General features: G+C 35.9%; 1 protein-coding gene across 3 annotated transcripts in view; it reads left to right on the plus strand.

Moving 5' to 3' along the window:
* The window catches only part of ATAD1 (ATPase family AAA domain containing 1), a 54,351-nt gene that overhangs the window by 2,682 nt on the left and 38,843 nt on the right, over window positions 1-12,826 (plus strand). For all 3 annotated transcript variants that reach the window (XM_082423885.1, XM_082423886.1, XM_082423887.1), the window contains exons 2-3: window positions 422-596; window positions 11,315-11,413. In XM_082423885.1, coding sequence (XP_082280011.1) covers window positions 422-596; window positions 11,315-11,413 — 274 coding nt within the window. The remainder of the gene's footprint in view (window positions 1-421; window positions 597-11,314; window positions 11,414-12,826) is intronic.

A 12,826-nucleotide genomic window follows, 5' to 3' on the forward strand; every position in this document is an offset into this window, starting at 1 on the left:
TACCATCACATTAGTAAGGTATTTCATTGTTGGGCTGCCTTTTTTCAGTTGGATAAGTGTTATAGTCATTATTTTTCTAGGTTCCCTGACATAATTATTTAAAAGCTGATTAAAACAGTAAATGCTTTAAGATGTTTACTGCATTTTTCAAATAGAATTGTTCTCTACTTAAATTATATGAGTTTTTAGAAAAGTTTATTAAAAATTCTAATAAATAAACCTCAGTTTCCAAGAGGAGATTAAAATGTGTTTATTTACTTAACATTTAAAAATCCATTTCTCTTTAAATAAAACACTTTTTTAAGGTAGGTAATGTTGAATTTGACTAGAAGTTTTTCTTGCTTAGTTTACGCTACCTATCAGTCTCCCGATTTTAATGAATCTAGTTACTATCTAGTGGCATTTCTGTTTGTTTTTCAAGGTTAACAATCAAGATGGTACATGCTGAAGCCTTTTCTCGTCCCTTGAGTCGGAATGAAGTTGTTGGCTTAATTTTCCGTTTGACAATATTTGGTGCAGTAACATACTTTACAATCAAATGGATGGTAGATGCGATTGATCCAACCAGAAAGCAGAAAGTAGAAGCTCAGAAACAGGTATGATTAAAATGTTTGAGGATCATTTTTCTTGTAGCTAAATATTTTCCCATAAAACTAAGGATATAGTGGAATTAGAAATCAATAAGAAGTTCCATAAGACCCATGTGGAAATGTGTTTTTATGTAATATTTAATTTCATTATTCCTAAAAAAAGTATTTGTTTCTCAAATCCTTTTTGACTGTATAAGCAACTTAGAAGAATTATGAAGAATAAAAATATTACAGCATTTTGTTATGAATTTCCAAATTAGAATATTTTTGTCAGCTTATAAATGAAGGGATCTAGGTAAAATTTTTCAGCAGACTAAACAAAAAATTTTGTCCTCAGTAATGGTATACATTTTGCTTTGTGTGACATTTGAAATGTTTCTGTTTTGTAAATAAGTTCATTTGTATCATATTTTAGATTCTACATATAAGTGATATCATATGATATTTGTTTTCCTCTGTCTGACTTATTTCACTTAGTACCATAATCTCTTGGTCCATCCATGTTGCTGCAAATGGCATTACTGCATTCTTTTTTATGACTGAGTAGTATTACATTGTAAATATATACCACATTTTCTTTATCCATTCATCTGTCCACGGACATTTAGGTTGCTTCCATGTCTTGGCTATTGTACATAGTGCTGCTGTGAACATTGAGGTGCATGTATCTCTTTGAATTATAGTTTTCTCCGGATATATGCCCAGGAGTGGAATTGCTGGATCCTATGGTAACTCTATTTTTAGTGTTTTAAAGAATCTCCATACTGTTCTCCATAGTGGCTGCACCAATTTACATTCCCACCAACAGTGTAGGAGGGTTCCCTTTTCTCCATACCCCCTCCAGCATTCATTATTTGTAGACTTTTTGGGGGACTTCCTTGGCAGTCCAGTGGTTAAGACTTCGCCTTCCAATACAGGGGGTGCGGGTTCAATCCCTGGTCAGGTAGCTACGATCCCACGTGCCTCGCAGCCAAAAAACCAAAACATAAAACAGAAGCAATGTTGTAACAAATTCAATAAAGACTTTAAAATTGGTCCACATCAAAAAAAAAAAAATCTATTATTTGTAGACTTTTTTGATGATGGCCATTCTGACTGGTGAGATGATACCTCATTGTAATTTTTATTTGCATTTCTCAAATAATTAGTGATGTTAAGTGTCTTTTCATGTGCTTTTTGACCATCTGTATGTCTTTAGAGAAATGTCTATTTAGGTCTTCTGTCCATTTTTGGATTGGGTTGTTTGTTTTTTTGTTATTGAGTTGTATGAGCTGTTTGTATATTTTGGAAATTAAGCCCTCGTCGGTAGCATCATTTGCAAATATTTTCTCCCGGTCTGTAGGTTGTCTTTTCATTTTGTTTATGGTTTCCTTTGGTGTGCAAAAGCTTATAAGTTTGATTAGGTCCCATTTGTTTATTTTTGCTTTTCTGTTGTCTTGGGAGACTGACCTTAGAAAACATTGCTATGATTTATGTCAGAGAATGTTTTGCTTATGTTGTCTTTTAGGAGTTTTTCTTGGGAGACTGACCTTAGAAAACATTGCTACGATTTATGTCAGAGAATGTTTTGCTTATGTTCTCTTTTAGGAGTTTTATGGTGTCATGTCTTATATTTAAGTTTTCAAGCCATTCTGAGTTTATTTTTTGTATGGTGTGAGGGAGTATTTTAACTTCATTGATTTACATGCAGCTGTCCAGCTTTCCCAACACCACTTGCTGAAGAGACTATCTTTTCTCCATTGTATATCCCATTGAAGATTTTTGAGTAGGTGGGTGATATGCACAGCAGTGTTTTAAGGATACCTTACTGTAGCATGTAACAGGAATTGGAATCAGGGAGACTAGGAGCAAGATCGGTTGGTTATAGACCGCAGTAATCCTGGCAGAGACCTAGAATAAGGGAGTGACAAAAGGAGTGGAATGGGTGAAATAGATGAATGCTGGAAGGACTTTGTGATGACAGAGAAAAGAAAAAGGACATCTTACAGATGAATCTGAGATTTGTCTGGACTCCTCAGAGATTCATAGTATCTTTTATAGTTTTAGAGTCTGTAAATGGGGCAAGTATATGGGAAAATGACATTTGATTTGGGCGTATTGAGATTGTGTTGGTGGTAGGAATCCAGAAAAATGTTCATCCAAATGTTGAAATTGTAGGTCTAAATCTCAGGAAAAAGGTCAGTCTTTGGAGATTCCTTATCAGATGCTCATAAGTAGTTGGACTCATTAGAGCAGTGAGTCTCAGTGAGATGGCGTAGGCCCCAGGGCTATTCCTGTGTAGCTGTGTATCACTTGTGGGTTTTTTCGCAAACTACTCCTCCACTTTCCTCCTTCCACCATTAGGATTTATACATTCATGTGTTTGTTGAGAGCTTATGTAATTGTCACTATGATAGATGCTGCTGACTGTTGAGAGTGGTAAGGTCTCTAAAGGAGAGAAACTTGTAGTCTGAAGTATTTTTATTAAAAAAGAAGGTAGAAAATTGATAAAGTATCCAACTTAGGCTGGAGAAAATATTTTTAAAATAAAAACCCATAGATAGTGAAAGAATGGAAATAATAAAGAATAAACCCATAGATAGTGAAAGAATGGAAATAATAAAGATAAATTGGTAGAAAATAGAATATATGAGAGAATGAATAGAAATATAGAAAATGAATATATAATAGAGAAAATCAGTAAAACCAAAAGATGGTTATTTGAAAAGACTGATAAAACTGACACTTCTGTAAAACCAGTCAAGAAAAAAATGAAGCCACCAATAAGTATTACTAGGAATGATAAAAGACATGCAATAGCACATGCTGCAGACATTAAAAATAAGGACAATTAATAAGTATGTCAATAAATTTGAAAACCTAAATGACACGGACAAACTCTTAGAAAATTATGAATTACCATAGCTGACTTAAGAATTAGAATACATGAATAGTTAGTTCCATAACTATGAAATAAATTAATATTGGAAAAATATTTCCATAAAGAAAACTACAGGCTCATAGAATTCTACTGGCAAATTCTAGCAACATTTAAGAAACAAATTAATAATAACAATTTTTTTTTTAAAGATTACTCTTTTTTTAAATTTATTTATTTATTTATTTATTTATTTATTTATTTATGGCTGTGTTGGGTCTTCGTTTCTGTGCGAGGGCTTCCTCTAGTTGCGGCAAGCGGGGGCCACTCTTCATCGCGTTGCGCGGTCCTCTCACTATCGCGGCCTCTTTTGTTGCGGAGCACAGGCTCCAGATGCGCAGGCTCAGTAGTTGTGGCTCACGGGCCTAGTTGCTCCACGGCATGTGGGATCTTCCCAGACCAGGGCTCGAACCCGTGTCCCCTGCATTGGCAGGCAGATTCTCAACCACTGCGCCACCAGGGAAGCCCAATAATAACAATTTTATACAAACTCTTCCAGAGTGTAGAAAATGAGAAACACTCACCAAACCTTTCTATGAGGGTAGCATAACAACAATTCCAAAACTTAAAATGAATGTAAAAATCTTAAACAAAATATTTACAAGCTGAATTCAGCAGTGTATAAAAAAGATATTATGGGGCTTCCCTGGTGGCACAGTGGTTGAGAATCTGCCTGCCAATGCAGGGGATACAGGTTTGAGCCCTGGTCTGGGAAGATCCCACATGCCGCGGAGCAACTAGGCCCGTGAGCCACAACTACTGAGCCTGCGCTCTAGAGCCTGTGCTCCGCAACAAGAGAGGCCGCAACAGTGAGAGGCACGCGCACCGCGATGAAGAGTGGCCCCCACTTGCCGCAACTAGAGAAAGCCCTCGCACAGAAACGAAGACCCAACACAGCCATAAATAAATAAAATAAAAATAAAAATAAAAAAAAAGATATTATGATCAGTTGAATTTATCCCAGGAATTAAAGGCTGGCTTCATCTGAGGGAAAAAAAAATACATATATATTAATTTAAAAATGCATATATATTAATACTCTATATTAACAGATTTGAGGATGAAACTATGATCATATCAATGCAGTAAAGACCTTTGTTGAAATTAAACACTTATTCTTGATTCTTAGAAATGCTCTTAGAAAATAGGAATAAAAGATAATGTCTTTAGCATGATAGAATGAATTTAGTACAGGAAACATAGTTCATGGTAAAAAATTGAAAGCATTTTCTTTATGTTTAGGAGCAAGTCAAGGAAGCCTATTGTCATCACTTCTATTTAACATTTTTACTGATTATTAGGTAATGCATAAGTCAAGAAAAAAGATAAGAGGTAGAAGTATTAGAAAAAAATAAACAGTCATTATTCACAGGTAATATAATTTACATAGAAAGCCAAAGAAAGCCTACAGATAAACTATCAGGATTAATAAGAGTGTAAGGGCTGCTGGATACAAAATCAGTACACAAAAGTCAGCTGTATTTCTGGATACCCACCACAGTTGGAAAATGCAGTTTTTAAAAGATACTATTTACAGTAACATCAAAAATATTCAGTAACTGATAAACACAAGTTATACAACACATTTATAGAAAAAATTATAAAACTATTGAAGGCTTAAGTTCAGTGCCAATTAAAACATACCCAAAGACTTTTTTTGTTTGTTGTATTTTTCTTCTAAAATTTATATTGAGGAATAAAAAGTTTATTAATAGGCAAGACACTCCTGAAAAACAAGACGTGTGTGTTGGGGGAGGAAGGATTTGCCTTGTTTATATCAAGACTTACGATAAAGCTATAGTTATTAAAACAATGTGCGGGCTTCCCTGGTGATGCAGTGGTTATACCTGCCAATGCAGGGGACACAGGTTTGAGCCCTGGTCTGGGAAGATCCCACATGCCGCGGAGCAACTAAGCCCGTGAGCCTCAACTACCGAACCTGCGCTCTAGAGCCCGCGAGCCAAAACTACTGAAGCCCGTGAGCCTAGAGGCTGTGCTCTGCAACAAAAGAAGCCACTGCAATGAGAAGCCCACGCACCGCAACGAAGGTAGCCCCCATTCGTTGCAACTAGAGAAAGCCTGCATGCAGCAATGAAGACCCAACACAGCCAAAAATAAATAAATTAAAACTAAAAATAAATAAATTAAAAAACAAAACAAAACAATGTGCTATTGGCACAGGGGTGGATTGGCAAATATAGCAGAATAGAGTCCAGAAACAGTCCTACCTGTAATATGGAAATGATGTGTGACATAACTGGCTTTGCTTTGTAGATTATTGGAGAATGGATGGACTTCTCAATAAATGATACTTAGACCATTGGCTCTGTATGGGAGGGAATAAAATTTGATTTCTACTTGATTCCGTGCACAATAATCTCTTCCTGGGATTAAAGACTTAAATTTATTCATATAACAGATATTCATTGAGCACCTACTCTGTGGTTCTTTATACCTCATCTGCATGTTCTAAAGATATTCTTTTTAACTTATCCAATTTTAATAAAAGTACTTTTTAAAAAAATAAGTGGCCAGAGGAGGAGGAATAAAACCAGAATAATGTAAGTTGTTGGTTCCAGTCTTTCCCACCCCAACTTACCTTGAAGTATACAAGATACTGCAGATTGTAACAGTGGTTCACTGTGGCAGTTATTTTCAAATGGAAGGATGTTACATTTTGAAACATCAGAATTTGGGGAAGTTGGTGGTGTGTTAAATATAATTTTTAAAAGCCCCTTCTTAAATTCTTTCCCACCATCTGGAAAATCACTTGTGTGTGTGAAGTCACCAAAGCCAAGGGAAAAGGAGGTTGCAAAAGAGAATTGGTTGTAAATGTTGTATTATAAAATGATCCAGGAGAAGACGTCATGAGGAATGTGAACGAAAAAAGCAATCAGTAAATTTACTGAAATCATTAAAGAGAGCAATTTCCATTCACTGGGGACAGCAAGTGTAATTTGGAGTAAAAGAACATAGTCATTGCAGAATTTGCTGAGGGAAAGGTAAAGAAGAAAGGGGAAAAGACTAGTGGAGCAGGTAGAGAGTTGCTGCCAAAGAGGAGGGAGGTAGGTCCTGGAAGAACCAGGAGGGATTGGGATCGGTAGTTACAGGAACATTTTAAGGTAGAGTTAACTGTTTTATTCTCGACAAAGGGGAGAGATTGTAACTAAACGTGCTTGGGAGTGGAGAAGGTTTGGGACCTGCTGCGGTAAATATGTGATTAGTATATAACGAGATAAATCATAGTAGGTTATGGAACATTAGGGCATAATTGAAGAAAGCATGAGTTTATTAGGAACTCAATTGTTTTGTTTTTATGAACTTCTTGAGCATTTCTCAGCAGGTTGGGAGCAGATAAATTGAGTGGTGGTGCTGAACCTGCATTGAAGATAGGGCTAACTGGTATAACAATAAGTGTAAGGAATCGTATGTTTCTACGGAAGACATTCTGTGGTACAGGCCATTTAGGAAGTCAGATGGGGGATAATTTAGTTGGCGTATAGAAAGGAATTAAGGAATTAGAGTGCGTATTGAGGGCAAAGATCAGGCGTGAATGTGGGAGAGGAGGAAGGTATGACTCCTGTGGTCACAGAGGAAGAACACTGACTATAAAAGCTTAGATAACGTTTTGAGATTACCAGATAATCCGTGGGCCTGATGTGAGCTTAAAGGCAGTGCAGTTTTGAGATGAAAGGTGAAGGATGACATAGGTGCATTCAAATCAGGAAGAGTAACCTAGAAGTAGTCTTACGTTTGGATTAAACAGGATATTTGTAAATAATTTCTAGCTTAAAGCCAGGAAAACTTCCAGCCTTACGAAATGTGGGATATTTAATTGGTAATGAGAGAGGAGATGGTTTCAGCAGAGTGTTAAAGAGGGACAAGGGTTTGCTGGGCACGTGCCGCTGTTGGATCATATTGAGATGTAGCACAAGAGTTTTGATAGGTATGTCTGTAATAAAAGGATGGGTTGGGTTAATTGAGATGTTAGAAAACAGGGAATCTCTAGGTGTACTATTAAAGAGCTTTCAAGTACAGGATGAATAACTTAATGCTTGACCTCTCCTGGGCATTTGTATATACAGTATTTTGTTTAGCATATTAATTAGACTATATAATATTCCTGAGATTGTAGTTTAGTTGTCAAAGGCCTGGAAAGATTCACTACTGAGAATTCATACACATGAAGGTCATATATTGTGACCTTAGTCATTAACTTAATGTCTCCATATTTTTAGTCCTATCATTGATATTGTAAGGTTCAAAACTTCATTTCAGTTATTTTGATATAAGTAATAGATGAAATAGTTTGTGAAGGACTGACACACTGAAAATCTTAAACTGGAATTCTCAACTGCCAGGTGTTTTTAAGAGCAGCCATCATAGAATGCCAGTTACCATTTGGAAGAGCTAACATTTGTTGACACCAGGAAGCCATTGTGAACTGCATTACCAATCAAGTGGCCCTAAAACCATGGTTCACTGGAGCTGAATCATAGAAGACTGAGCTGAAGTAAATAAGGAAATTCAGATGGGAAATCAGTAAGGAACAAGCAGTTAGTGTTGTCTGAGTGGCCAAGGGGATAGATAGAAGTGATGAGGAAAGAAAAGCAACAAGAGGGAAACTCGAGATAAAACTCAGTGCATTATAGTGTTTTATACAGTAACATAGCAGAAGAGTATTATAGTAGAAAGTCGTCTTATCCAGCAACTTTTGGGTTATACGATAAAGTCAGAAGATGTAAGTGCACTAACGCTAAAAGAGAAGATAATTGTCTCTGCATGTCTAGAAAGGGGTGTTTGTTAGAATTTTAATGTAAGTTTGTGGTAAAGGCTTATACCTAATGTATAAAGATAATTCTTCAAATTCTTTGCTATTTTCTACTTAAATGTATTTTTTAAAGCTTTATGTCAATTTCCTCTATCTACACTTAAAATTGGAGTACTTCAGCTATGACCTCAGTAAAAGTTTTTTGAAATAAGTTGAATTAGTTCATCTTTGTTTTTTCACTCTTGTGCTATCTCTAACTTTCTAAAATTATCCTTCCAAAAGAACAACCAATTTTATGATTCTTTTAGAACCTTTATGAAATAAGTGTTTCTATTCTGCTGCTCCTTTACTCCATTTCCTCCTTCCTCATTCTAGGCAGAAATATTAGTTCACTATTTCCTACCCCACTTCTTTACTTTTTAAATAATACTTTACATGGAGAAAAAGTGAAATAGAGTGAAAGGATAAAAAATACTATGAAACAGTTTAAAAGATGGGTATAAAGTAAAAAGTAAGTTTCCCTTCTACCTCTGACTCCTCACCCACAGTTCACCATTTTCCCTCCACAGAGTGGGAGAGACCCACTTTAAAAACCAAGCAAATGTGGGTGACTAGAAAGTATAATTGTCATTAAGCTGTAAACAGTAAAGCATTGCATGAGCATAAGCCATTTTTCAAGTAGTCCAATCATAATTTTGGTTTTCTAGGTAAAACATTTTAGAAATAAAGGCTCAGTTAAATGTGTCAAAGCTAGACAATTGGATAACTTGTTCCTGGAACACAGTTTGGTACTGGTATGATGTGTTTTCGGGTGCTTTCTTTTCATTTACTTGTGTGTTAAGCATGTTCTGCTCTCCCAAATGAGAAATGTTAGTGTTTTAACAGAACATGAGCTTTGAAATTAGATCAGAGTTTGAGCTCTGGTAATGCTGATTCATAGCTGTGTAATCTTGCCAGTTCTTTGCATTTCTCTGACCCTTGAGTTCTTCATCTGAAAAATGAGAATAATAATAGCTACTTCTCAGGATGGTTTCAAGGGTTGATTGTAAACCGTATCCAGCACAGTGCCAGGAATGTGGTAGGTGCTCAATAAACGTTAATTTTTTTTTTCTCTTTCCTATCAATGTTATTAATGCAACCTGAAGACATTGTTAAATGGAACTGCTGTTGTGGAGAAAAGATTCTAGGTAAACTCAACTATAGCGTTTTCTGTCTCTATAAAGTAAACAACATAGTTGATAATTTTTATTTAGGAAATTCCAAATATAAATAAAGGTAGCAAGAGGCAATTGTGGCCTAGAGTAAAATTTTAAGGGCAAGTAGCTGATAGAGAGAAAAGCATGGTTTCTCAAATACTGACATTTTGGACCAGATAATGGAGGTGGGGAAGCAGGATATCCTTTGCCTTCTTGATTGTTTAGCAGCATCCCTGTCTCTGCTGACCAGATACCAGTAGCACTGCCCCACGCACCCAAGTTGTGACAACCAAAAGTATTTTCAGGCATTGCCAAATGTCCCCTAGGGCGCCAGAGTCACCCCTGGTTGAGGACCACTGTATTAGAGCATGGCCTAGGAAGAACACATGTGGGATGGCTTCACATTTATAGAAGAACAAAGGAAAAGAAGAGAAATTAATGCTGTTATAGGTACAGAAAACAGGATACTGTTCATAGCTGACACATTTAAAGTCAGTGAAAGAGAAGATATTTGTAAGAAAGAGATAAAAGAATCTGGAAAAGGCTGCTTTATCCATTGATTCAGAGGGGTGGCTAAATAGGAAAAGTGATGTGGTTCATAGCACTTTTTTTAAAAAAAATGCTGTATTACTAGGATATGATCAACACACATCCTGATCCTCTAACCAGTCTATAACTATAATGCTGTATGATGTGATTTTTTTTAAGAGTAGCAATACCCCTGACAAATAGCAAGATTATATATAATCAAAAGTATTCTAGGAAAATGTAACAACAAAAATTTAGGTAAATATGATTTACCAGAGCACCTTCATTTCTAAAACTGTTCACTTAATTGAAATTTGAATATATTATGTCTAGATTTTTAAAGACTCTTTAGTTGCCACAAACTCCAGTCATGTAACTGAGGAAACCAAGGTAATATATATGATGGTTAGAGTATTGGCTCTAGAGTTGGGACTGTGTGGATTCATATGTTGCCTCTTCCATCTGCTAACTTTTAACCTAAGACAAATAACTTAGTCTGAGCTACGCTTCAGTTTCTTTTTCTGTGTTGGGGAGAAATTGTACCTACCTCATAGGATCTCTCTGAGGATTCAATGAGTTAATCCATCTACAATATTTTGGCATAATATTTGGCACACTCAGTAAATGTTTTACTGTTAACATTATTTTTATTTTAGTTGAAAGCTGTGTTGCTTTGCTAGAGCTTATAGCTTTAAGGCTAGTTTTGCCCAGCTCTAAAAATATATGCAAGTATACTTCTAACTGAAAATTATTTTTATTATCTCTGGTTGCCTAGCCCCAAGAATTGACTTTAAAAAGGATAGTATCTCAGAACAATTTGAAATTAGTTTGGTTGAACACCTGTTGTAGATATATGGGTAATTTGAGGAAAGTTGGGCACCTGTTTTCAGATACTCTGTCAATTGAAGGAAAGAAACTCTGTCCATTTCTTGATAGCCTTAACTCCTCGATCTTTCATCTTGAGGCTTCATTTTCACCTGTCATGATAATCCTGCTAGGAAAGAGAAATCAAGTTGGACCTTAGAATCTCATTGGAGCAATGAGAGGCCGTGTATATATCTCTTCAGTCATGTACCCTATTTTCTCATTTCCCAAAAGCTGGTTTAAATTGCCCTGGTTTCTGTAGAGTAGACCTTCAAATCTTTTTTTACTTAAGGACTTAAGAATGGGGAAGGATGAAACAAGTGGCATAGAATATCTCTGGAAAATCTTGTATGTCTGTTCATTGCTCTTTAGACTTCACAGTTACATGTTATGGAGTGCCAGTGTCTAAATATCAAACTAAAGGAGGTTGCTTGTTTTTTCTTTCTAGGCAGAAAAATTAATGAAGCAAATCGGCGTGAAAAATGTGAAGCTTTCAGAATATGAAATGAGTATTGCTGCTCATCTAGTAGACCCTCTTAACATGCATGTAGGTATCTTTAATCTTATTTAATATTTTTTTTGTCTAGCGTTTTGTATCAAGAGTCCCAAAGACCATGACCAGGTTTGATGATTCTCCTATTCTACTAGGAGGAATCACAGGATTCAGTGTAGTCATACTCCTGGATATAATTTATTACAACAAAAGGATACAAGGCAAAATTAGCAAAGAGGGGCGTGGGATGAAGTCTGGAGGAAGTCAGGCACCAGCTTCCAAGAGTCTTCTAGTGAAGTCACACAGGGTGCACTTAATTCTTTCAGCAACAGGTTGTGAGAACACATGTCAAATGCTATCTACCAAAGAAGCTCATTAGAGACTTAGGGCCCAGGGTTTTAATTGGGACTGGTCACATAGACTGCATCTTCCTAACATGTATCAAAATTCTAGACTCCCATAAGCAAAACAGGTATCCACCATAAACCATATTGTTTGCACAAACAGTTTAGGCACAGTGAGCTGTTCTAATCAGGAAAATGGAGGAAACTCTCCCAAAATCTAAGTATCTCCCATACTCCAGCCAGGGGCTAGCCTTGCAAGCAGGCCTTTCCAAGGATAATCGTCTCGGGCCTGCTGTTTTAACTTTTTTTGTGCACGTTTGTTTAGTTAAACCTGTACTTTTATATATTCACCTTTGTGGCATATAAGATTACTGCTTTAAGTCTTGTGGATATTTGACTTGGAGTTCAAATCTAGATTTTTTATAAGGTATGATAGACAACACAAGATTCTGAATCCAAGTTTTTCCATTTATGGCCTTGGTAAATTATTTTCTCTTTGAGTTTCAGTTCCCTCGTGTATAATCCAGGGACAATGTAATACCTGCTCTACCTACTTCTAAAGGATTATTTTGAGCATCAGATTAATGTAATTTATAAACTCTAAAATCCTCTGTGAATATTTTGTAACAATAGGTGTAAATAAATAGAATGAAATACGATATCCTTATCTCCAAATCTAGGAAATAAAAATCTACAATGTCTATTAATATCTGTGTGCACAGAGACATACATGCCTTTCCAGAATCAATCCTCCATTTGAAATGAACTCAGTTCTTTGTTATAGCTACAGTGAAAGTAAGTGATGATTTTTTTCAGATCTGGCTGCGCTTTTTCACTTTTTTTTTTATAGTGGAAAATAAATGTGTTGTAAATATTGCTTCTGACCAGCCCCACCTCCAGCCCCTTTACTCTTCCAAATTAAAGCTAGGTTGTTTTTGTTTGTTTTTCAGGTCTTTTTCAGTTAGTTTATCCAGTGCCCACCCCCCAAAAAAATTTTTTAAGCTGAATCAGAAGGCTTTGAAATACACAAGCTGTATCAGTTTTGAAAAAATGTATCCCTGTTTACTCTCTATAAAGATATAAGCCAAGTTTTGACACAGTTTACTTTTAATTAGTAAAATTC

This window comes from Balaenoptera physalus, assembly GCF_965194825.1.
Source record: "Balaenoptera physalus genome assembly, chromosome: 14".
Lineage (NCBI taxonomy): Eukaryota > Metazoa > Chordata > Mammalia > Artiodactyla > Balaenopteridae > Balaenoptera > Balaenoptera physalus.